At 41.5% G+C, this 27,833-nt stretch overlaps 2 protein-coding genes across 4 annotated transcripts in view; one reads left to right on the forward strand and one right to left on the reverse strand.

Moving 5' to 3' along the window:
- ASPN (asporin) overlaps positions 1-4,416 on the forward strand; it is a 31,729-nt gene extending 27,313 nt beyond the window's left edge. For both annotated transcript variants that reach the window (XM_073644331.1, XM_073644329.1), the window contains 2 exons: positions 1,358-1,496; positions 1,825-4,416. In XM_073644331.1, the coding sequence (XP_073500432.1) occupies positions 1,358-1,496; positions 1,825-2,022 (337 nt within the window). In that variant the 3' untranslated portion in view covers positions 2,023-4,416. The remainder of the gene's footprint in view (positions 1-1,357; positions 1,497-1,824) is intronic.
- CENPP (centromere protein P) overlaps positions 1-27,833 on the reverse strand; it is a 438,647-nt gene that overhangs the window by 197,214 nt on the left and 213,600 nt on the right. The window lies entirely within an intron of this gene.

Here is a 27,833-nt window from a genome sequence, read left to right on the forward strand (position 1 = left end):
CTGCTTCATACCCCGCAAATGCCGGCTGTGTAACATAGCTAGCATTTGCCTGTAATCACAGTGACCAGAGCTTTCTTTGATGGCTGAAGTTTAACCCCTTAAAGGCCGCTACATTATGCTGCTCTCAGATTACACATCAACCTGGTGAAATATTCCCTTTAAGTACCAAAGTGGCCTAACAACACTGATGACTTCATCTCTTCATAGAGCACCAGTCTAAACAACTTTGCTTGGGTCCAAATGGAAATTTTTCTGAGCATTCATATTACTCTTGTAGAACAGCAAGTCCAGGAACATTGACCGCTATTAATGCAGGAGAGGCCTGTAGTTGTTTGGTTCATGCTCTGAGAATGGATTTCCTTAACTAGTTTTTGCTGCACCCTTGGAGTCACTTAGGCTGGCCGCACCTAGGAAAAATTATCACTGTTCCAAATCTTTTTGGACATAATAGCTTATAATGTAGTTCAATGAGTTCACCTGAGTCCCAGAGCCTTAAAAATGACTTTGCAACATTTTTCATATCTTAAAGGGAATCTGACAGTAGGATCAAGCCATCTATATGGGCATGTATGTCATAGGTAACTGAATAAAAAGAAACTATGATATCTGCGATTTGATGTCTTATTCCAGAGAAATCCACATTTTTCTTAATATGTAAGTGAGCTACCTCCAGAGCTTGAAGGAGCAATCATTTGATTGATTCTACAATATTTTGAAATACGTGGCATTAAAAATCATCATTGCCGGTCAGTGTTACAATGGCAGGCAATCTATTTAGGCCATGCCTCTGGCATGAGTTAATAGACCCTTATGGAAGGCAGCAGAGCCTTTGACAGAGGGAGCCCACTTTCTCTTTTAAACAGCTTAGATCACTATTATGTGTGGCATCTAAGGGTATGTGCAGACTGAGTTTTTAGAGGAGTGTTTTTTTTTTTCTCGCAGAAACTGAGCAGAAATTTTCTAAATCCTCCTCATAAACTTGGGAATTGTACTCAGTTTCCACTCCAAAAACTCAGGGAAAAAGGCTCAGTATGCACATACCCTTAAGTAATGACGGGAAAACGACTTTCTTGATCTCTGATCAGTACCTGATGCCTAAGACTTCTAACAGCATCTTAAGCATCGGGATTTTTGCAGTGCACAGCTCTTTTACAGAAGCATCTTTAAAAGTGGATATTCAAAAATGACCCTTAACAGCTGCAATAAAAACATAACTACGATGGCACAGGTATCATTATTTGGCAGAGTTTGCAAGACGTATTAGACATCTTTTGCTAATTGTAATAGTATTTTTTTTCTCAGGGTGAAACAATTTTTCATTATAAACCAATAATTTACTTGATGTTTCTGATTTTAGACTTGGTTTAGGTCATAATAAAATTAAAGAAGTTGAAAATGGAAGTCTTGCTTATATACCAAAAGTAAGAGAAATTCACTTAGAAAATAACAAGCTAAAGACGGTTCCGGCTGGAATTTCTGATCTGAGATACTTGCAGGTGCGTAGTTCACTATATCACTTTCACGGGTAACTCAATAAAAAGGTTACAATTTTTTTGGCATGATTGGAAAAATGTTTATAAGCATAGCAATATATCTTTATATATTTTGTATCATGAGATGAAATAACTATTGTATAATTTACCTAACTTTTGGTAAAACTTTACCATTATATTTGTGTTTAGACGCATACTTAAAGTCAGTAGAAGGTTGAGTAAAGCAAGGCACAGAAAGCATTTTAAAAATAAATCATATATAGATGTAAACTGAAAAATGATGCTTGTTCGCATTGTAATCATGTAACATATTCCTACTTTACACACTTAGGTCTTGTTCCTTCACTCTAATAATATCGGAAAAGTGGATGTGAATGATTTCTGCCCTATACCACCCAAGATGAAGAAGTCACTCTATAGTGGAATAAGCCTTTTTGGGAATCCAGTAAAATACTGGGAAATTCAACCTGCAACATTTCGCTGCATTCTGGGCAGAAACAGTGTGCAAATTGGGAACTTCCGAAAGTAAAAAGGAGGTTGTCCTTGGAAATAAGAACACCAGTCTTCTTTGGACTTAAAGAGGTTTTCAGGTCTCAGAAGAAAAAGTCTGTGGTCACTATGTGAGTGCAGATTGCCAAACGGTTTGTGATGCGCAAACTATCACAATTCCCCTGCAATCCTGTGCGGGTGGGCAGTCACATGTCTGCATGTATGCAATTTGTATACTTGCGATCACATGCCGACTAGACTTCTGTGTTTCTCTCAATTCTCTACTATTGAAAGAAGCCAGGCAAGATTAGTCAGCAACATGACAGCAAGTATGCAAATGGAATTTATGCAGTAATGTGAAATATACAGGGGAATTGTCACAGTGTGCATTGCATATTCGCGACTCGGCAGTCTCAAGTCACGTAAAGTGACTGCAAACTTTTCTTCTGAGACAGGACAACCCCTTTAAGGAACAAGCGATCGATTGGAAAGGACTGTGTCATAGTTTGCATTTTCAGTTTTTATGCCTGGTACACAGGAAACTTAACGGGCCAATTATGTTTACAGAGTAATTGCATTAAATTTACCTATTTTAGCAAAAAAAATACTTGAAGTTTGGCTAAGAAGAGAATTGACGATGTATAGCTCTAATGGAGCCAGCTCTTTCCAGGCAAATGAAATAATCTGAAACATGATATCAGAGACATAAAGTGCAAGCATTTAAAACTGGTGCTAATCTAAACTCTCCTGCTTTTTCTACCTATCTTTGCATAAATCAATGGCTCCCTTTTTTGGCAGGTTACATGAATTACATTAGCAACCTGTACTTAATTACTAAGACATCAAATATATAAAATATATACATATAGTTTTCAAAAGTATCAGCAGTTTTGTCATAGCTGTTTTTATCAGGATATCACAAAGGCCACCATCAACAGAGAATAGTGTCTAGATTCTGCTGACTGCCTTTAGGGCAGTATCCAAAAATATGGTTTCACCACATCCCAGTCTTTTGTCAGAATGGCTCTAGCCTGTAAATTATATTAGGTCATTGCTGATCATGTAATTTCCTATTATAATATTTATGTGGCTGAATACTGGAATATGCACATTCCTCTCAAAGCTTCGTGTTCTGCAGACCTTTCAGAATACATAAAATGTGGCCATTTGTAATAACGGAGAAAGTCTTTTGGAAACGTGTGTGTCATACTAAATGGATAGAAATTCTGGGAAATGAAGACATCCCTGATGGACAGATTTCAAACAATTAGATCATGAGGTATGACAAACATTGGCCAATCACTGATCCCTCACATAGGCTGTAAAGAACGATTATGGTTAAAATGACAATACGAACTCCAATCAGAAGCAATTTCCACAGTGCATAAGGTCTGCACTTCTCTCAGGTGACTAAAAAGTACTGTACACAATATATGTGTACTCTGGCTTTTACCAACACTAACAATTCTATTAATACTGTCAAGCACTTCTTAAAAGTTAGCTTGCAGTTTCATCACTAGAATTCACTAGTACAAGCAGTTCTTTAGCCTTTTCACATTGTTTGCCTTCATTAATGTAGCCTTCACAATATATCTCTAGACTACTTTAAGTCTACCCTGTCTATGTACGCAAAGCAATAAAAATGATAAGTTCTCGCACTATGAAGAGTTTTGAAATTGTTCAACAGGTTGAATAGGAAAATATTGTAAATGAATCCTGAGCTACATGTGTCACGAGTGACATGCAGTTGCATTAGGATGATATACATGCCATACAAAAGTATCAGATTTGTATAGTCTTCTACAGTGTTTTATATCCACCACATTGTCAATCCCATTGAATCAAGCATTGTGCAACATAATGCACTCAATGTAGCAAATAGCTTAATCTGCTGTGCAGCCTTGGTCTTTACTCTACTGTACAGTTTTGTTTATCCACCACATTGTCAATCCCATTGGGTCAAGAATTGTGTAACATAATGCACTCAATGTGGTAAATGGCTTAATTCCCCATATAGCCTTGGTCTTTACTCTATTGTACAGTGTTTTTTATCCACAACATTGTCAATCCCATTGGGTCAACAAGCGTGCAACATAATGCACTCAATGCGGCAAATGGCTGAATCTGCTGTGCAGTCTTGGTCTTTACTCTACTGTACAGTGTTTGATATCCATCACATTGTCAATCCCATTGGGTCAAGTATTGTGCAACATAATGCACCCAATGTGGCAAATGGCTTAATATGCTGTGCAGCCTTGGTCTTTACATGTATAGTAATTTAAGAGATTAGAGGCAAACAACTCACTCCACATAAAGTTACCATATGCTATGTTGTACTATATCTAGTTACTGTATATTTGTTCAGTCTGAGCATATTAAATTAAATTCTCATATAGTCTCATACAATTTAGTAATAAAATAGGTTTGAAAACAATTAATGTGCTTGTGTTTATTATATTAAATTGTGTGTAAAATAACCGCTTTCATTTTACACTCACAAAGTAGAAGCCAGCCAGGTGACCTCCAGCTCCAGGTTCTGTTCACACATGGCATTTTTGCAGCATTTATTTTTTTTTCTGTAGGCAAAACCTGCTCTCTTGGCAGTAAAGAAGCTGCAGGTTTTGCTGTGCATTTTTTGGAGATGATTATATGTGTCATTTATCTACAATATGTAATAAAGTTAGGTTTATTCACCAAAAAGCAGCAAAACCGCATGGCTGCATTTTTGCACTCTCTCATTGCTTTCTATGAGTGAAAAAAGGCTGCAAAAACACTGAAAGAATTGACATGCTGCAGATTTAAAAGATGGTGCAGTTTTCCAATTCAGTCAGGAAAACAAAACAAGCAAGTGCATGAGATTTCTGAAATCTCATCGCTTTTGCTGGAACTGCAAAAAACAGCTTTTAATTTGCATAAAAATTAGCTGAAAAATAAAACCACTAAAACGCAACATGTGAACATAGCCTAACCCTCGTTCAGGTGTGATTGCCAAAGGAATTAATATCTAACTGTAGATTTCTTTAGCAGGAGGTAGTCCATCTAACCACATGCACAAGGAGACACCTTCAAGTTTACCTCCAGTCATGGAGAAAAACAATTATAATTGGAGTAGAGGTCCCTGTACTTTCGGACAACTTGATTTTCTTTTATAGATAATTTGCTAAATAGACAAACTAAAAATCACTTTATGTAAAAATGTTGTTGTCTTACCCCAGAAATATCACAATAAAGTGCCGGCCACTAGCTTTCTCTATTCTGCTTAATTTGAGGTCTACTGATCTTGTTAAAGGGAACTTGTCAGCAGGGAAAACGCTATTGACCTGCGTATATGGGACTAATCTCGCACGGCTGTGGAGTCGGTGTCCATTTTGGTGGAGTCGGGAGTTGGAGTCAGTATAAAATACACCGACTCCAAAAATTTATAATAAATTGGGTACAGTAGTACAATGCAGGATGTGATGTAAATGTTTTCATAAGAATTTGGGAAAGTTATAACATGTCCTATAAATGTCTGTTCTATTCCTGATCTAAGGATTGTACGGCACATGTCAGGTCTCTACCTATGGTGCGGGATCAGACGATGAGCCGGCACCTTTCCAGGGAGATGACAGCTGATCTGATCAGCTGTCATGTGCCAATAACAGCGATCCACCCGCGACTGTTAACATGTTAAAAGCCGCTGTCAAACTCTGACAGCGGCATTTAACATGGTAGCGGCATAAGGACGTCATGAGTACCGCCCATCGGCGCCCGTGTCATATATCCGCGGGTCGCCAATTGGATGGCATGAGAATTCGAGGTCTGCAGGAGACCCCTGCAGTTGTCATTGCCGGGAGGCTATGAGAGCCGCCCAGCGGTCAGCACTCATAGCCAGTGAGCATTTCTGTTACACACAGGCGATCGGATGATCGCAGCTTCTAGTCTCCCATGGAGACTATTGAAGCAGGTAAAAAGTAAAAAAAAAAAAGTTTTTAAATTTCTTAAAAAAAATATATATATAAAAGTTTAAATCACCCCCCTTTCACCCTATTAAAAAAAAACAATAAAAAAAATCAAATATATACATATTTAGTATCGCTGCGTTCACAATCGCCCGATGTATCAATATATAAAAAGAATTAAGCCGATCGGTAAATGGCGTAATGAGAAGAAAAATCAAAATGCCAGAATTATTATTTTTTGGTCGCCGCAACATTGCATTAAAATGCAATAATCGTATCTACCACAAAATGGTATTAATAAAAACGTCAGCTCGGCTTGCAAAAGGTAAGACCTCACCCAGCCCCAGATGACAAAAAGTTGAGACACTATGGGTCTCAGAAAATGACGACTTTAACAAACTTTGGATTTTTTTTCACCACTTAAATAAAAAAGAACCTATACATGTTTGGTATCTACGAACTCATAATGAGCTGGGGAATCATAATGGCCAGTCGGTTTTAGCATTTAGTGAACGTGGTAAAGAAAAAAAAAAACAACTGTGGAATTGCACATTTTTTGCAATTTCACAGCACTTGGAATTTTTTCCCGTTTTCCAGTACACAGTATGGTAAAACCAATGGTGTCGTTCAAAAGTACAAAAAATAAGCCCTCACATGGCCATATTGACTGAAAAATAAAAAAGTTATGGCTCTGGGAAGAAGGGGAGCAAAAGCCAAAGGTGCAAAAACAGAAAATGGCCCGGGGTGAAGCTTTTAGTTGAGATAAATCTGTGCTGCACTTTATGTACATGCTCAGTAGTGAGGCCGTGCGGTGGAGTCAGAGTTGTGGAAATTGAGGAGTCGGAGTCGGTGGTTTAGCTTACCGACTCCACAGCCCTGGTTACAATACTTACTGTTTGTCTTACTGAATGTGCGGCCACTAGGAGAAAATGAACTAACTTGCATCAGGAATCTCAGTTTTAAGTCATGGGGATATGCACGGGGATCGGCTACAGTCACCGCTCACAATACTGTGAGTGGCGGCTGTTAACATGTCTCAACACTATGACTGACAGCTTGCTCTGCAGCGCATCTGTTCAGAGCAGCAGTCAAAGCGACGAGGCATACTTACAGCTGCCACTCACCACTCACAGTATAGCTTTCAGTTCGGGGCTAGCAAGGCACTGGACAACGACAGATGCAAAGCACACTGGGAAGTGAGGGAAATGAGGTTCCAGTACCTATAGTGCCAACAGGATTCCAAAATTGAGAATTTATCAACTCAAAAAAGTGGGTTGTAAAATATGCCTTCAAATGTGGGAGGAAACCTGTATATTCAGTTGAGCCCCAAGAAATAAAAACAGGAAAACACAAACCGCAATATATTTTAATCACTAAGATACTATTTGTCAACTCTCGATTTACATAGTGTTTTATGCCAGTGATACATATGCTATGTATATCAAAGTGATCTGTGGCCCTTTAATGTTTAGGGGGTGTATTTTAATAATTACAGTGCACATTCTTTCCTTTTAACACAGAAAACATGAGGAAAGCATTATATTTTGCAAGTAAAACATTTGCAAACAGAGTGAGGTTTTATATAACATCGTGGCAATCATCCTGAAAATAGAAACTGCTTGTTATTTGTACATAGACAAGACTGGAGAACATGAGCCCTGAGGTAAAGTGCTAACATTGCCATTCAGTGCTAAAATAATACTTCTGAACAGTCCACACAAAATACTGTGCTAATTTACTACAATTTCATGAACGTACTACGATGGATGGGTATAAGTTGTTTGGAGGGCCAACTGGTTTAAGCATCAGATAATTTTTTAGGGAATTGTCTTTTTATTATTTGATTCCTAAATGCAAAGTTAAGCAACTTTCTAAATAATGTTTATTAAAAATTGTCTATCGTTTTGCTGCTGCAGAGGGTCTGCAAGTCCATTATCTAGCAGAATGCTGAGCAAAAATGTTACAAATTCTTCAGAGCTCTTGCTTATGACAGCGCTCTGCTCTTCCCCTCCCTTCGCTCAGCGTTAGGATGCATTCCCATTACAATGTTTCACAATCCGTGACGTGATGGTCATTAGTAGACTAGGACACAGGTATCCTGACATTAACTCAACAGCTTCATATGTCTTTGAGGCTGTTCAGTTCATATTCAGTTCAGTAGAGCTGAAGCAATTAGGACATCGCACTATATACTAAGACCGTGAATGTCAGACATGTGAAACTGGCCCTTAAAAAAAAGTACACGTGAGATGGTTCGCTTTTACGATCAGTGTGGTTTTCTGTTGGCTGTACATGTATACCATCCGTGTGACATCCGTCTGGTCAGCCATACCGTAATAGAATGCAGAACAGAAATTACAGATTTTAGGTGTTAAAGAGGTGCAAAGAGAGAGATTGATAGATATGGGGTAAATAGATAATAGAGAAGATAGATATCTGTGAGATATATAATTAGTGCCTTTCATGTGTAGATTACTGTATATGTATTAACCTAATAAATAAAAAGAACGAAATGGAGTTTCCCCCAATTTTGGTAACAAGCAAAGGTAAAGGAGACAGCTGTGAGAAGATATTATCAGGCTGTGAAGGTCCATGGTTATTGGGCCCTTCCCAGCCTAAAAATACCAGTCCACAGCCTGCTCCAGAAGAGGAGCATAACATGAGATGCTCCAATTCTGGCGCTTTGCCTTCGCTCTACCCGATTGCCCTGGTGAAATCAGGGAAATGGGGCTTGGGTTGATGTCAGCTGCGAGTTTTCCGAAAACACAGCTGGCATCAAGCCTTGGTGTTAGTAATGGAGAGGTGTCTATCAGACACCTCCATTACTAATCCAGTAGTAAAAAAACACACACACAAAAAATACTTTCTTTAAATAAGCACGCCCCGACATTTTCCCTGGTTCACCACTCGTTCTGAGGCTCTATAGTATTTGTAAACAACCACTATCGGCGACTCTGATAAGCAGTAACGTTACTGCCATCACCGCTGTTCAGAGCCGCCGGGTCTTGTGCAGTGTGACCCGGCAGTGGCTGTTTGCAAAGAGTATGGAACCTCAGAACGAGGTTCCAAAAGGTTTTGTACAGAGGATTTGATGCACTTTGCTGGATTCGCTTGGACTATGGTGAACCTGCGTGGGATTTTTTTTTTTTTAAGAAAGTGGTGAACCAGGGAAAGTGTCAGGGACTGTTTATTTAAATAAAATATTCTTTTGTGTGTTTTTTTGGATTACTGGGTTACTAATGGGGGTGTCTGTTAGAAACCTCTTCATTACTAACACCAAGGCTTGATGTCAGTTGTGTTTTTGGACAATTTACAGCTGACATCAACTCCAAACCCTATTACGCCGATTGCCAAAGCACCAGGTCAATCGGGAAAAGCACCAGAACTGGAGCATCTCAGGTGATGCACTACTTCTAGGGTAGCTGCGAGCTGGTATTTTTGGGCTGGGAAAGGCCCAATAACCATGGACCTTCCCAGCCTGATAATATCAGCTCACAGCTGTCTGCTTTACCTTTGCTTGTTACAAAAAATAGGGGGACGCCACATAGTTTTTATTCATTTATTGATTTACAAGCTTAATACATGTACAGTAAACTACACATGAAAGGCACCAATTATATATCTCACGGATATCTATTTATCTATACAGTGGGGAAAATAATTAGTTGGTACACTGCCAATTTTTCAAGTTTTCCCACCTACAAAGAATGGAGCGGTCTGTAATTTTTATTGTAGGTACACTTCAACTGTGAGAGTGAGAATCTAAAAAGAAAAAAACAGAAAATCATATTGTATGATTTTTAAATAATTAAATTGCATTTTATTGCACGAAATACGTATTTGATCACCTACCAACCAGCAAGAATTCTGGCTCTCACAGACCTGTTAGTTTTTCTTTAAGAAGCCCTCCTACTCTGCACTCATTACCTGTATTAATTGCACCTATTTGAACTCGTTACCTGAATAAAAGACACCTGTCCACACACTCAATCACACTCCATCTCTCCACCTTGGCCAAGACCAAAATGCTGTCTAAGGACACCAGGGACAAAATTATAGACCTGCACAAGGTTGGGATAGGCTACAGAACAACAGGCAAACAGCTTGTTGAGAAGGCAACAATTGTTAGCACAATTATTAGAAAATGGAAGAAGCACAAGATGGCTGTCAATCTTCCTCGGTCTGGGGCTCCATGGAAGATCCCGCCTCGTAGAGTAAGGATGATTCTGAGAAAGATCCGGGATCAGCACAGAACTACACGGCGGGAGGATCTGGTCACTGACCTGAAGAGAGCTGCGACCACAGTCTCAAACATTACAATTAGTAACACACTACGCTGTCATGGATTAAAATTCTGCAGGGCACACAAGGTTCCCCTGCTCAAGCGGCACATGTCCAGGCCCATTTGAAGTTCGCCATTGACCATCTAGATGATCCAGAGCAGCCATGGTAGAAGGTCATCTGATCATATGAGACCAAAATAGAACTTTTTGGTATCAACTCCACTCGCCGTGTTTGGAGGAAGAAAAAGGATGAGTACAACCCCAAGAACACTATCCCAACCATGAAGCATAGTGGGGGAATCATCATACTTTGGGGGTGCTTTTCTGCAAAGGGAACAGGACGACTGCACCATATTGAAGGGAAGATGGATGAGGTCATGTATTGCGAGATTTTGGCCAACAGCCTCCTTCCCTCAGTAAGAGCATTGAAGATGGATCATGGCTGGGACTTACAGCATGAAAATGACCTGAAACACTCAAAACACACAGCCCCGGCAACTAAGGAGTGGCTCCGTAAGAAGCATTTCAAGGTCCTGGAGTGTCCTAGAAAGTCTCCAAGCCTGAACCCAATAGAAAATCTTTGGAGGGAGCTGAAACTCAATGTTGCCCAGCGACAGCCTTGAAACCTGAAAAGATCTGGAGAAGATCTGTATGGAAGAGTGGGCCAAAATCCCGGCTACAGTGTGTGCAAACTTGGTCAAGAACTACAGGAAACGTCTGACCTCTGAAATTGCAAACAAAGGTTTCTGCACCAAATATTAAGTTCTGTTTTTCTATTGTATCAAATACTTATTTCAATGCAATAAAATGCAAATTAATTACGTAAAAATCATACAATGTGATTTTCTGTTTTTTTTTTTAAAGATTCGGTCTCTCACAGTTGAAGTGTACATATGATAAAAATTTCAATCCTCCATTCTTTGTATGTGGGAAAACTTGCAAAGTCGGCAATGTATCAAATACTTATTTTCCTCACTGTATCTATTTACCCAATATCTTTCCATCTATACATCACTGTAACTGTCATGTGGTCCACGCTGGAGGGCTCGGAACTTTTTCCGGTAAAGCTCCAGAGCAAGCTGATAAAAAAGTATCATGGCCTGCTTGATGGCCCCATAGACTCCGTCTTCGTCTCGAAGGAGAGAAGCAAACACTTCCAGAGCTTTTCTTCTGAGCCCTGGAGTTAGATATCTTGGACACATTTCTTCAGGCAGCTGGTACAGTCTGCAGGCTTTTTCAAATCCCCGCAGAAATATGTCCAAGTCCCCATCCTTTTCCATTACAGGAAAATGCTCATGACAGGGTTTAAAGCAGTTGGCACTGTTGGACTCACAGGTCTGTGTGGGGGAGGCTCTTTCTGAATCCGGGATAGCTCCAGCTGGTACAGAAACTAGTCTTAGGCCTGTCGCTCGGCTCTCTCAGCCTTGGCCTGTCGCTCCTCTCAGTCAGCTTGAGTCCGTTGCTCAGCTATCTCAGCCTGGGCCTGTCGCTCCTCTCAGTTAGCTTGGGCCCGTTGCTCAGCAGCCTCTCGGTCAGCTGGGGTCCGTTGCTTTCCTCGCTCCTGAAATTTCAGGATCAGCTGCAGTCGTCCGTCACGATCGTCTGCGGCAAGCTGCTCCAAGGCCATCTGCAGGTGGGAGTCCACACTACCCTGGCAGCGGGTATGGCTGGCACTCACAGGTGGGACCCCTGCAGCAGCGCCATCCGAGTCTTGGCGGGCCACCCCATCATCAAGGCTCTGCTGTCAGACTGGCTCTGCGGCACCTTGCAACAGTTCAGCAATCATTTGGGCCTTGGTCTTGCCCGTGGGGTCAATCTGTCCCAGCTCACAGAGGACAGTGATAGTGTTCTTTGACTGCTGGTTATACCAGGGCTCTCCATGCGTAGCTATCATTGCCAAACAAAAGATAGGACAGAAAAGCAATAGAAGGGGGGATGCAACTGCTATACGTACAGTAATGTCCCAGATACAAAATATTAAAACACTGAGTCTGATTCCTTAAAACTTTGAACAGAATTCTCGCAAGAACCGTGCAAGTTTTCAGCGACAGGAATGACTACTCAATCCAGTCACTGATGTTCTGTAATATCCCACAGCTTGCCACCAATTTGTCAGGGCGACACCGGCGAGATCATACAATATCCCACCGCTGCCACAAATTTGTCAGGGATTATGCACATCTACGATCCTGATTACTCACTACGCAGCTATCGGCAAGCGAGCAGTGAGCTTATGGCGTACACACCTCCAAATTCCAATGCATGGAATATGTGTATATGCCCCCGTACGATCACTGCCAGCTTCATGATAACCCGAATAAGATTATTCGCTGCCACCACCAATCAGTTCTGGCCGATTGGACGCCTTATAGGTAGCGTATGGCTTCGGGGGAAGAAGGATTACAGGACAGAAAAAACAGAACTATTCAATTTTATACAGGGTGGTCCAAAAGTAGGAGGACAGTGTAATAAGGTTATGAAGGGGGAGATTTATCAAACATGGTGTAAATATGTATGTAGCCTCTTTGGAATTGGGAATTTCACGAGCTTCTATCATGCGAATCCTGAAATCTATTAGGTGGAAAGCTTATCGTCCACGTCTAATTCATGGTTTATTGGAGGATGATCCAGACAGGCGGCTGCAATTTAGTGAGATTATGTTTAACAAAATTGAAGAAAATCCAGTAATTTTAGATAACATTATGTGGAGTGATGAAGCTTCTTTCAAATTATCCGGCCATATTAACAGACATAATTGTATTTACTGGTATAATGAGAACATGCATTTAACATTAGAGCAACAACTAAATGAGCCTGGTGTCAATGTTTGGGGTGCTATTTCAAGTTTTGGTGTTTTAGGACCAATATTTTTTGATGGAACAGTCACAGGAGATAAGTATCTCGAAATTCTAATGAATCAAGTTGTTCCCCAGTTACAGCAACAGCCCAATTCAAATGACCTTTATTTCCAACAAGATGGGGGCCCCTCCACCTTATTCAAGAGCAGTCCGCGAGTATCTTGATGAAACATTTCCTAATAAATGGATTGGCCGAAGAGACCCACTTGATTGGCCGGCACGTTCTCCAGACTACCAGACTTGACCCCAATGGATTTTTTCTTTTGGGGAGTACTCAAGGACAAAGTTTATAGTCGAAAACCAAAAAGTGTCAGTGATTTGAAAAATTACATAAGAGATGCATTTCAAGAAATTAATACCCAAAGAGACTTGTGCAAAAATATTTGTCAAAGCGTAAGAGGCAGACTTCAAAGCTGTGCAAATTGTAATGGAAAACAGTTTGAGCACCTGCGTTGATAAAATTTAAGGGCTTTTGTATTATTGTTCAGAATAAAATTTAATTGTCAATGTTATGCTTCTGTTAGTAAATATAATTTTATATGTAAAACAAAATAAATGTTATTATTTTCTGTCCACCTACTTTTGAACCACCATTGTGGTCCAATAGACATTTAATCCAAATGGAGGCAATGTTGATGAAAAAAAATATACAAAAAGTTTTACAAAGGGGGACAGTACAATATAGAATATACAGTTACACAAAATAAAAAGGGATTAACAGAAGAAACTTCTGGAGGGGAGGTGCTCCAATGGACCGTTATCAAACGGGACCCGTGCTTACAAAATATGTATCTCCTGGCATGAGTATAGATCCATATTCAGCTGGATCTTTTATGCCGAAGGGAGGCCCTGCCTACACATTCCCCTGTAATGACCTAACGTGGGCTGGTCTCCACCTTTCATGGTTTTATGAAATCTCTAACTTCTACGATAACTTCTCACTGGTTGATCACAGAAGTTAGCAAGTGATACCTTATTTTTTATTGCGAATTTACCTTTCTTTAGAGACCAGACATGACCTGGCTGCTGTCTGTTATTTTTGTACTTTTGCGTTATAGCTCACTGGCAGAGCGTACAGATACGGAAAAATATGCATATTGTTCCTTAGCTAAACCTGCCGCTAAAAATATGTCCCATCGTGATCAGAATTATAGAACATCCGATATTCCATATTTTGTGTCGGTGCTTGCGAGACTGCAGATTGAACACATATGCAAATGGGGATGTCCTAGCTATTGTGTGGGGTGAGGTAGATTTCCTTTGAGGCTTAATGAGCGGTTTCCGCTCTCTTTCAATCTCTGGCCCATATGTTGAGGTTTCTATTTATCACAGGTCTCTACTATTAGGAGCTCCATTTGTATGGTAATTAGTCTGAAGAATTGAGTTTGCTCCTTCTTTTGTACACAGTTATTTTCATAGAAGCAACTTGCTAGAGTGTGAGCTCTTATAACTTGCAATTAAGATAGGGGAGGGGGGATGAGGGGTTTGGAGGGAGAGATTCTTAATATTTTCTGACATACACTGACCTCCATGCCCTGAATACACACTGCACTTAAATACAGAAATACCTCTCATTCAGCCTCTATTACTGGGAGAGACACTCTCACATAAGAAAAATCAGAAACTTGGATCAAGCTGCAAAAAAATAACATTTTCTTTTACATCCTGTAGATGGTCAGGTGTGTGTGCATTACTTACATGATAAAGGGATGGCAATTGGGTGCTTTATGGAAAGAAGACAAGTCAGGAGAGGGAATGTGGTGCTCTTGGCAATGTTCTGCTATGAAATGGTATTCATATGGATTTCACTTTGACATATACAGTATCACCTACCAAATCATTGCTGCAGACAAACTCATAGTTGCAGACAATGTACACCTATGCGTGCAACAGTATAACCTAATCACACAATAATGCTTCCTGTCACACTGCAAAAAGTGATCAGGAATGGTTTAAGGAAAATGACAGAGTTAAGGTGTTGACCTGGCTTTCAAATTCCCCAGATTTCAATCTGATTCAACATCTTTGCAAGATAAACAGGTCGATCTAGTACAATGTTCTTTTCTTTGCATGCTCAATTTTTGCTCCTGTGAACATAGAGCTGATATGACTTGTGAAAAACTCCGGTTTTGTCTTATCTGTCCAAAGGATATTCTCCCATAAAGATTTGTGGCATGTCAATATTCATTTTTGCAAATTCCAGTTTGGCTTTTCTATGATTTGATTTCAACAGTGGTTTCCTCCTCGGTTGTCTTTCATAAAGTCCACTTTGACCAAGACAGCAATGGATGGTCCGATCTGACACTGGTGTGCCTTGACCTTGGAATTCACCTCTAATGTGTTTAGAAGTTGTTCTGGGCTTTTTGGTTATCATTCGTATTATCCATCTCTTCAATTTCTCAGCAATTTTCCTCTTCCGCCCACGTTCAGGGAGGTTTTATACCTTCCCATAGATCTTAAACTTCAAAATAATAATAATATAGTAACAGAAGCATCAAGCTGTTTGGAGACGATCTTGTAGCCTTTAACATGTCTGTCTATAATTTTCTTTATAAATCCATGATACCAAACAGCACAGTGACTAACTTTAACCCTCTAAATAAGAGAGTCTGACTGATTACAAGTTTACAGACTATTGTGATGCTAACCAGGGCTGTGGAGCCGGTAAGCCAAACCTCCGAGCCAGAGTCCTCAATTTCCATGACACCGACTCCGACTTCACAACTCCAACTTCCTCATACATGGCTCATGTTTAAGTTTAAGTGATAAATTCGGTGTAGTAAAATGGTAACATCAGGCAACAATTTTGTCCATGTGCGTAACAACTATTTTTCAATACAGATAAACAAATTTACATTTGTTGTCAATGACAAGAGTATAAGCATAAAGGCTGGAACGTGGTGCAAGAATGCATGAGGGAGGTGCGTTTGTGGTGTCTATGATAACACTACTTGTGACTATCATCATTATTTAGGTATAGTTTTGGATAATACAAATAGTTTATTACAATAGTACGCTAGTCTCTAACTTCTTAATTCTTTGCTAGAGAGTAAAAAAAAATATATGAAAATTATAACTGCAAACTTTGAATGAAAGTGTAAATACTTAGCAATATTGGAATTATTTTAGTTAGGTATATATAGGCACTGCTAAATCTATGGTGTCAGACACTGACATCATGACATGCTATTTGCAGTAGCCGCATGGTATGTTTATGCTATGTTCAGTGTTATGACTGTATTACCATCGGAAAAAAAAATTAAACAGATTATCATTCTTATAGTAAATCTTTATAAAACAGACTTATATTATATGAATTATCTGCTCCCTTAAGCTGTTATTTTGCTTTTGCTACATTTCTACTAAAGATCATGCAATACTAGCCAATTACCAGATGATGGCAGTGCAATGCTTTCTGAAACACAATAATTCCTGGTTTACAAATAGTCTGAAGCAATCCGCTCACATTACAGTAATACAATACATTTTGGATAAAATATAAAAACTTTGTGACACCCACATAAGCCTTAAAATCTGGCAGCCAACCCAAGCATTCATTTCTAGGATTAAGAAGAGCCTCGTTTTGTGAACATTAAACTTCTTCACTTTTATTTCAGGATATTTTCTATGATTTATATATTTCGATGAATGCAAAAATCAATTGGCCATTTTATCATGTCAGCTGGGAAAACAATTTATCATATTAAGGAAAAAACCCACATATACGTATAATAGAAGATATAGTGATATGGATAAAACACACTGCTCACACATATGCTTAGTACATAATACATTTACGACCCGTAAAGCACTTTAACTCTGGCTACAAGTGGAATGATTCTGCCATGTGGCTAGTTAATGCTACAAATATATTTTGGAGTCCAGTTTGGAACATTTTCAGCTGGTCAACATGGCATTTGAAGGATGAATGATAAAAACCTGCAAAGGAATATGTGGCTCTGTACTTTACTGAAGTTCAGAAAATCATTATACACTGTGTGCAGAATTATTAGGCAAGTTGTATTTTAGAGTATTATTTTTATTATTGATCAACAACTATGTTCTCAATCAACCCAAAAGACTCATAAATATCCAAGCTTAATATTTTTGGAAGTTGGAGTGTTTTTTTTTTTAGATTTGGCAATCTTAGGAGGATATCTGTTTGTGCAGGTAACTATTACTGTGCAGAATTATTAGGCAACTTAATAAAAACCAAATATAATCCCATCTCACTTGTTTATTTTCACCAGGTAAACCAATATCAGTGCACAAAATTTAGAAATAAACATTTCTGACATGCAAAAAAAAAAATAAAAAAAATTTAGTGATGAATATAGCCACCTTTCTTTATGATGACACTCAACAGCCTTCCATCCATAGATTCTCTCAGTTGCTTGATCTGTTTTCGATCAACATTGCGTGTAGCAGCCACCACAGCCTCCCAGACACTGTTCCGAGAGGTGTACTGTTTTCCCTCCCTGTAGATCTCACATTTTACGATGGACCACAGGTTCTCTATGGGGTTCAGATCAGGTGAATAAGGGGGCCATGTCATTATTTTTTCTTCTTTTAGACCTTTACTGGCCAGCCACGCTGTGGAGTAGTTGGATGCATGTGATGGAACATTGTCCTGCATGAAAATCATGTTTTTCTTGAACGATACCGACTTCTTCCTGTACCACTGCTTGAAGAAGTTGTCTTCCAGAAACTGGCAGTAGGTCTGGGAGTTGAGCTTCACTCCATCCTCAACCCGAAAAGGTCCCACAAGTTCATCTTTGATGATACCAGCCAATACCAGTACCCCACCTCCACCTTGCTGGCAACTGAGTCGGAGTGGAGCTCTCTGCCCTTTACTGATCCAGCCTCTGGCCCATCCATCTGGCCCATCAAGAGTCACTCTCATTTCATCAGTCCATAAAACCTTTGAAAAATCAGTCTTAAGATATTTCTTGGCCCATTCTTGACGTTTTATCTTATGTTTCTTGTTCAAAGGTGGTCATTTTTCAGCCTTCCTTACCTTGGCCATGTCCCTGAGTATCGCACACCTTGTGCTTTTTGATACTCCAGTAACGTTGCAGCTCTGAAATATGGCAAAACTGGTGGCGAATGGCATCTTGGCAGCTTCACGCTTGATTTTCCTCAATTCATGGGCAGTTATTTTGCGCCTTTTTTGGCCAACACGCTTTTGCGACCCTGTTGGCTATTTGCCATGAAAAGCTGGATTTGAAGCGTGATTACGCTTCAAATGTTTGGAAATTTCAAGACTGCTGCATCCCTCTGCAAGACATCTCACAATTTTGGACTTTTCAGAGCTCGTCAAATCTCTCTTCTGACCCATTTTGCCAAAGGAAAGGAAGTTGCCTAATAATTAAGCACACCTTATATAGTGTGTTGATGTCATTAGTCAACACCCCTCCTCATTACAGAGATGCACATCACCAGATTTACTTAATTGGTAGTTGGCTCTCAAGCCTATGCAGCTTGGAGTAGGACAACATGTATGAAAAGTATCATGTGATCAAAATACTCATTAGCCTAATAATTCTGCACACAGTGTAGGGCCGTACAAGTCGTTGACTCCCACAGACTATTTACAGATTGTCTTATCGTGAAATGATACTTAGGGGTCAAGTAGTAATTTACAAATCATACAGAGATAACAGTCACCACAAGCAGCAGCTAGGATCAGCCGAGTACTGGTTTAACAAGATAAATATTCTAATTTCTGCAAACTTAAAGGGAATCTGTCAGTAGGATCAACCCTCCTAAGCCGTCTATATATGAGATGATTTAGTGAATCCAGCTTTGAGCAGGGGGTTGGACCAGATGACCCAGGAGGTCCCCTCCAACTCTACCATTCTATGATATGGGCATGTAGGGTATAGGAAGCTGAATAAAATGATACCTTGATATCTGCGATCCAATGTCTTATTCCAGAGAAATCCACTTTTTTCTTAGCTGTAAATGAGCTGTTAGGATCTATGGGCCGGACATAGATCTCCAGGAGAATCTGCCTCCAGAGCTTATTTTATATGAAAAGAGGCGTTACCAGTGGGGGACATGTAATGAATGACAGTCTACTCTCCTGATCTACATGTCTCACACTGGTAACTCCCCGTTTCATTTAAAACAATCTCTGGAGGCAGATTCTCAAGGAGATCTATGTCCGACCCATAGATCTTAACAGCTCATTTACATATTAAGAAAAATAAGGATTTCTCTGGAATAAGAAATCAGATTGCAGATATCAAGGTATAATTTTATTCAGCTTCCTATGGCCTGCATGGCCATGTAGACAGCTAAGGGGGTTCATCCTACAGACAGATTCCCTTTAACATTAGGGGTATCAGGTACAGAGCTATAATAAAGAAAAGTGCAGGAAAAAAATTAATCAAAATTATGTAAGTGTGGATTGTAATTTTGTGACACAATCCAGGAAAGAATGGGTACAGGGCACAAACAATCTATTCTAGCAATCTGTGCATGACTCAGATCTTACACCACCATGAAAACCGTTTTCTAGCAAGTCTTCATGGTATTTCAGAAGCATAAATTGTGTGCACAATTACTGTAAGTACCCTGGGACCTACAATTTCATCAGCAAAGTATAGTTTGAGATTTACAATACATTTGTGTCTAGTAAAGTTCACAGTAAGGCAATATGTAAGTACTCTATTCACATTTCTAAGATGACCAGGATGACCGGGTTAATAGAAAGCTACATAGGGTCATTGCCTAAGGTGTCAGAGGGGCCAATAGCCTCAAGTTTTCTGCAATTTATAGTTAAAGGTGCACCATGAGCACTACATCAATGTCAGAAGGAAAAGAAATATGTCTGGCATCTGTTGACATCAATTATGATGATATATGGTTGTTTCATTTCCACACCCGGAAGATATTACCCTCAACAATGAGCGGATTCTCAAATTCAGTTAAAATGAAGGATGACATAAAAAGCAGCGGTCATAAAATCAGTGGCCACTTGGGAATGGTGTGACACCGATCAGAAAGCAATGCCTATAGATTTCTATGAGTATTCTTTATTTAGGATCACACCTAACTCGTCTGCCCATCCTCAGCCGGCCAATTTAACCAGAAAAATGTATACAACATCTAATATTTGTGGTCACACTTTAATTGTTCATTACTTTTAGTGAAAGGGCCAAACTCACACTGTTTATGCCAAAAAGGTGTTGTTATGGTAAATGTCGGGCCTGTATGATTATGATTCCATCTACCGTATATACTCGAGTATAAGCCGACTTTTTCAGCCCATTTTTTAGGCTGAAAAAGTTCCCCCTCGGCTTATACTCGGGTATATACATTCCGGTGGTGGATAGTGGTGGTGGGGGGGGAGTTGCGGTGGCGGAGGAGCGGGGCACACGTAGTAGCTGCTGCTGCGGCTACCACATGTGCCCACTGCTAAAAGTAAATGAATATTCATCCTTCTCCATGCCCATTGGAGTGGACAAGGGTGAATATTCATTCTCTGCGCCTCTGCTGACACTTTCCGCAGAACAGGGATACTCACTCCTCTCCACTACCATAGTCCCTGCATGGAAAGGAGTGAATATCCCCGCAGCTCACTACGGCGTCTGAGGGCGCATGACAGTGATGTCATGCGCTGCTCAGATGCGGGGGTCAGCTGCTGGCAGAACATGAGCAGCGCTGGCGTAAAGGGAAGGTGAGTATAAGTGTTTTTTAAATGTGTGCAGTGATGGGGGCCATGCATACCAGGATAGGGGGGCCATGCATACCAGGATTGGGGATGAGGGGTGCCATGCATACCAGGATTGGGATGAGGGGTGCCATGCATACCAGGATTGGGGATGAGGGGGCCATGCATACCAGGATTGGGATGAGGGGTGCCATGCTTACCAGGATTGGGGATGAGGGGTGCCATGCTTACCAGGATTGGGGATGAGGGGGGCCATGCAAACCAGGATTGGGATGAGGGGTGCCATGCATACCAGGATTGGGATGAGGGGTACCATGCATACCAGGATTGGGGATGAGGGAGCGATGCATACCAGGATTGGGGATGAGGGAGCGATGCATACCAGGATTGGGGATGAGGGGTGGCATGCATACCAGGATTGGGGATAATGGGGACAAGCATACCAGGATTGGGGATGAGGGATGCCATGCATACCAGGATTGGGGGTGAGGGGTGCCATGCATACCAGGATTGGGCATGAGGGGGCCATGCATACCAGGATTAGGGATGAGGGGACGATGCATACGAGGATTGGGGATGAGGGGGCCATGCATACCAGTATTGGTGATGAGTGGGCAATACTTACCAGGATGGAGAAATTTACCAGTAGCTGCTGCATTTCCTATCCTAGGCTTATACTCGAGTCAATAAGTTTGCCCAGTTTTTTGTGGTAAAATTAGGTGTCTAGGCTTATATTCAGGTCGGCTTATACTCGAGTATATACAGTATTTGTTTTGCTGTATAGAAATAGGTACTGGACTGTGATATCTCATGTACATGCTTACAGGGACAAATGGCACTGTGTGCATACTTTGCAGTCTTCCATCAGAAAGCTCAAGTGGCATGAATAGAGTAAACTAACATACCCGTCAACAATAAGAAATCATTCCAGGAAATGCACTTTTACTTATATTAAGGGGTTAATCCTTGAAATGCAAGTTAACCCCCTATCCATTAGATAGGGGATAACTTACTGGTCCCTGCAGGTCTGACCATTTATGATTGTTAGAGTATACCAAGAACAGGACTCTACCAAGCTACATCTTAAAGGGGTTTTTCGGGACTTTTAATATTTCTGTGTATGGGACTAAGAACTAACTGGCAGGTAATTGCTACCTACTGGCCTGTTCTACTTGGTGTCAATCTCTGCCAGCTCAGAGAAGTCACAGGCCGCTCCTGCCGGCGATTATGTGATTTCTGCTGACCTCACGTCGACAGGGCAGCATCTTCTCTTCTACTCTGCTCTGTTGACGGAGCCGGAGCTTCACCGTCGAGGTCATACTGATTGACAACAAGCTTCCCTCTGCATAACTGCGGGGAGTTGGTTGTCAATTTAGCAATACGTCTGCAGTGACGACCCGTCGACGTAGCAGCCACGAAGAAGAAGAGCTGCTCTGTTGATGAGGGGTGGAATGAAGCAGAGGAAACGTTGACTGAGCCAGCAGCGATCGTCCTCGTTCAGAACAGGCAGGTAGGTACCTGACTATTAATTATTGTTAAAACATATTAAAAGTCCTGGATAATCCATTTAAATGGAGGTTAGGCGAGCATGCTCAACCTCTGCTCCACTCATTATGAAAGGGACTTCTTGAATAGCAGAATGCTGCACTTGTCTATTTCAGGCAGTCCCAAAGATAATGACTGAGTTTACAGAAATAAAGCTTATATAATGGATCAAGTGCTATATACTCTAAAGAATATTTATGCAGGATGCGATATAAAGATATGAACTCTGTGCTGTATGTAACCATTATGCACATTGTATCTACATTGTACACATTGAGGATGCATGTATCAAAACAATGAGTGCCCCTCCCCCATATGCATAGGCGAACAGAGGACACAAGTTTCTAAAGATCATACAACTGCATTATACATTGAAGTATAATTTGTGAAATAGTGAACATCTGTTTTCTATCACTGTACAATAAAACTCAAAACAGAACTCTACTATTCTTAAAAAGGATTTAGACTTAAAAGCCTTTCTACAGTGTTTTAATTTCCTGTATACATTAAAGAAGACTTTTTTGCTGTTCAGCGAAAACACATGTTTTATATTGATGGTTTTGCTAAATGTATCTGTGTATTGTTTGCTTATCTCAAGCAAGAATATAGAGATGTTTGAAGAACCCAAAACATTGCTCTTCTAATTGTCACCTTATGTCAAACAACTGTAATGGTGTGAAAATTGGATATGAAAAGGAACCAATAAAATTAATTGAATAGATTTGTGCCTCCTATTGGGTGTGCAGTTTCTCAAAATGACTTTACAATGCAGAGGAATTAAGAAGCATAGTGGTCCGCTCCAGAGGAATCAGCATCCTTTTGAACATTTTTTGTACAACCCCACTGTTCTATTAAAGTTACAGTGCAGTTATCATTGTTTTCTCTTGTAAAAAGCAATGAAGGTTACCATTCAATAACTAAAAAGAGATCTTGAAAATTGTAATCATCCATGTGACCACTGCAGACAACCACATGACCACTGCAGCCAGTTAGCTGAGTGTCGGGAATGTTGATTTGATATAATATATGAGTTACACTTGGATCAGCGCCTGCTTTTTCTTTGATTGTTTCCCGTCCCCATGTGCACCAAATCCTTGATGAAATAAAGTTTAAAGTTATTTATCACTATCATTGGCCTTTTTGTCGATCTTCTCTTCGCCTTGGTTTCTCCTATAAAACTGCATTGAACTGCATAAAGAACGTCGTTCATTGAACCCCATTCTGATAGATGATGTTAATCATGTGGGAAAGCAGTCCTATCAAGTGATGATTAGTGTTGAGCATTCAGATACTGAAATATCGGGTATCGGCCAATATTCGCGGTATCGGAATTCCGATACTTAATTCCGATACTTTTAGAATATCGAATACCGGAATCGGAAGTTCCCATAATGCCTGCGCTCTGCAGTGTCTCTGAAGGATGATAAGCTGGATGGCAGCGCTCAGCTGCGATCCAGCCTGTCATCAGAATGCCATCCCAGCGCGAGAGAATTCTCCTGATTGTTTAAAAGCCGGCGGGCGGTAAAAAGCCGCCGGCTTTTAAACAATCACACAGCCCCATACTGCTTCCCCACAGCCTCCCACCCCGATCCTCTGCTCCCCTCGCCACCTCCCATCCCGATCGTAAGTTAGGACCGGGCGGGGAGCACAACACCAAGGAGCGGGGAGAGAAGGACCCGGGCGGGGAAGCCGGCGGTGAAAAGACTTCACCGCCGGCTTTCCCATTCTGTGCTGCGCTTTCCCGCCGATTATTTCAAATGAACAGCTGAGGTATCAGGTGATGCCGATCAGCTGTTCATTTGAAGTAGCCGCGGTGCCCTCAGAGGGTTCATGTGAGTTCATGCTTGACTGCATGAACTCACATGAACTTTCCCACGGCCAAACAGGTCAGCCTCACCTCCCAGACCCGTCATGATTAGTGTGTGCGCGGTGTCTGTGCGATGTCTGCGGGTGTGTGCGGGTGTGCGCGGTGTCTGTGCGATGTCTGCGGGTGTGCGCGGTGTCTGTGCGATGTCTGCGGGTGTGTGCGTGCAGGCAGACATAGGCCGATGTGACACTACTACTCCCATCGGCCTATGTCTGTCCCCCGTCCACTCGTGCCAGCAGGATCAGCTTGATGGGAGCAGTAGTTCCCATCAGCCTGATCCTGTTATTTTTGCCCCTACACGTCTTTTATTCTTTTAGGCCCCCATATATATTTGTTTTTGGTCCCCAATAAATTTTAAATACATGTCATTGGTGGCCAGTGGTTACCTAAAATAAATTAGTTTATACATTACGTGTCCCCGCCGATCGCCACCTAAAATACAGTAAAAAATAAAAAACTACACCTATACTCACCTAGACACCTAATTCCCTGAAGCCATCGATCTCCTGTAATAAAATATAAAATAATAAACCACAACCTTATCCTTACCCCTCCGGAGTAGTCCACGAGTGTCCCACGATGATCTCCAGTTTAGAGCAGCCACATAGAATGTGACCGCTCTGAACCGCTGCCGCCGCTAGAATGACAGGGCCGTAAAGCAGCCCCGTCATTGCATAAGCGGGTTCGCCGGAGTTCAGGCAGCGCTGCTCCGGTTAGCTCCTTTACGGCCCTGCTGTACCGTGAGAAATTCCCACGGTACAGCAGTGCCGTAAAGGAGGTCTCCGGAGCTGCGCTGACTGAATGCACTCCGGTGACCTCAGTCAGTGGCTCCCGCTTCCGGGAGCGGACATGTTCCCGGCAGTGTGAGCTTACAGCAGCCATGCACAGCTGTCACATCTCCAGATGTGACAGCTGTGCATGGGAGATCAGCGCAGGAACGTGGACAGGTAACTATTTTTTTTTAGTAAACTAAGAATTAAATAAAATGGTGTGTTTTATTTCAAATAAATTATTTTTTTCTGGGTGTAGTGTGTGTTTTTTCTTTTTAACACTTTGTAGGTTAGTAATGGGGGTGTCTTATAGACGCCCATCATTACTAACCTGGGCTTCATGGCAGCTGGCGCTGACATGAACCCCACCACTATTACCCCCTGCCACCGCATCAGGGCAGCGTGGAAGAGCGAGGCTAAGTGCCAGAATTGGCGCATCCTATGGATGCGCCATTTCTGGGGCGGCTGACGGCTGGTGTTTCTAGCCTGGGAGGGGGCCAATATTCATGGCACCCTTCCTGGGCTATTAATATCAGCCCTCAGCTGTCTGCCTAGCCTTTGCTAGCTATTAAAATGGGGGGGACCCCACGTCATCTTTTTGGGGGTCCCCCATTTTAATAGCTAGTAAAGGCTAGGTATTCAGCTGGGGGTTGATACTAGTAGCCTGGGAAGCTCGGTGGGTATTACCCCCTTCCCAGACTTCAAACATCTGCCCCAGCCGTCTGCTTAACCTCCGCTAGAGACTAAAATTATGGGGGATCCCACGCCAATTTTTTTTTTTAATAAATCCTTTATTTTAACACTAAATGACACTTGAGGGGTTAATAAAGATGCAGTCCCTAAATTATTATTTATTTTTTAATTAATTTTTCCCAAAAATTTTGACGTGGGCTTTGCCATATTTTTGTGTCCAGCCAGGTACAGCATCCAGGAACGGGCTGCCCCCAACTCCCAGCTGCCTATTTGTACATGGCCGGACACAACAATATAGGGAAGCCCTTTTTTATTATTATTTCATGAATTTCATGAAATAAGTAAAAAAAAAAATACGTGGGGCTTCGCCCTATTTTTGTGTCCAGCCAGGTACAACTAAGCAGCTGGGGGCTGGAATCCACAGCGCAGGGTGGCCCAAGCTTTGTGGGCCCCCCCTGCTGCGAACTGCAGTCCGCAGCCACCCCAGTAAATGGCGCGTTCATAGAAGCGCCATCTTCTGGCGCTGTATCCAGCTCATCCAGGGCCCTGGTGCGGTGGCTCACTGGGTAATAAAGGGGTTAGGGCCAGCTTTGTATTATCCGCTGGCCCTAAGCCCGAAATTCATGGGGTCACGCCAATATTAGACATGAAAGCCATGAATTTCTAGTAAAGTATTTAGAAAAACCCACAACACGCAGAATAAAGTCCTTTAATTGAAATAAACACACAATTCTTTAATGTTCTAAATTAAACCATACTTACCATCACGCCCATTCCAGCTGAAGCCAACGATCTCATGCAATAAAAGAAAAATAATAAAGCAACATCATCCTTACCTTTCCATGGTTCCCAGGACAACTCCAGCTCTGCTACATCGAGATGACAGGCTGGACCGCAGCAGAACGCTGCCATCCAGCCTGTCATCCCGCGGACACTGAGAAGCGCAGGCATGCTTGCGCTCCTCAGTGTCAGGCTGTGACGGCATCCAGATGAGCCGAGTCTCTCACGCTCACCGCATGAGCAGGAGAATTCTCCCACGCTGTCAGTGACGTGCATGAGGTGAGCTGAGTTCATTGTCGGCTCATCTGGATGCCGTCACAGCCAGACACTGAGGAGCGCAAGCATGCCTGCGCTTCTCAGGGTCTGCGGGATGACAGGCTGGATGGCAGCGTTCTGCTGCGGTCCAGCCTATCATCTCGATGTAGCAGAGCTGAAGCTGTCCTGAGAACCATGGAAAGGTAAGGATGATGTTGCTTTATTATTTTTCTTTTATTGCAGGAGATCGTTGGCTTCAGCTGGAATGGGCGTGATGGTAAGTATGGTTTAATTTAGAACAATAAAGAATTGTGTGTTTATTTCAATTAAAGGACTTTATTCTGTGTGTTTGTGTTTTTTTTAACTTTGACTATGGGGTTAGTAATGGGGGTGTCTTATAGACGCCTCTCCATTACTAACCTGGGCTTGATGTCAGCTGGCATTATAAGCTGACATCAACCCCAGCCCTATTACCCCACTGCCACCGCTACAGGGCAGTGGGAAGAGCGAGGCTAAGTGCCAGAATTGGCGCATCCTATGGATGCGCCATTTCTGGGGCGGCTGACGGCTGGTGTTTCTAGCCTGGGAGGGGGCCAATATTCATGGCACCCTTCCTGGGCTATTAATATCAGCCCTCAGCTGTCTGCCTAGCCTTTGCTAGCTATTAAAATAGGGGGGACCCCACGTCATTTTTTTGGGGGGGGTCCCCCATTTTAATAGCTAGTAAAGGCTACGTATTCAGCTGGGGGCTGATATTAGTAGCCTGGGGAGCTCCGTGGGTATTACCCCCTTCCCAGGCTTCAAACATCTGCCCCAGCCGTCTGCTTAACCTCCGCTAGAGACTAAAATTACGGGGAACCCCACGCCAATTTCTTTTTTAATAAATCCTTTATTTTAACACTAAATGACAAGTACAGTAATCAACACTATCACTGTACTTCTTATATATGTGACTGACATGTTTCTATCTATCTAATCTAAGTGTGATGCTCTATTCTTTCTGCTATAAATTGTCGGGTACCGCTGCTGAATTGCCGGCCGGCTTTTTTAAAGAGACTGTGCATGAAAACACTAATATTTTTTTAAATAAATCCTTTACACTAAATGACAAGTACAGTAACCAACACTGTCACTGTACTTCATATATATGTGACTGACATGTTTCTATCTATCTAATCTAT

The sequence above is a fragment of the Phyllobates terribilis genome, unplaced genomic scaffold (genome assembly GCF_046119375.1).
Source record: "Phyllobates terribilis strain yellow unplaced genomic scaffold, ASM4611937v1 Scaffold_8__6_contigs__length_399053987, whole genome shotgun sequence".
NCBI classification, from domain to species: Eukaryota; Metazoa; Chordata; class Amphibia; order Anura; family Dendrobatidae; genus Phyllobates; species Phyllobates terribilis.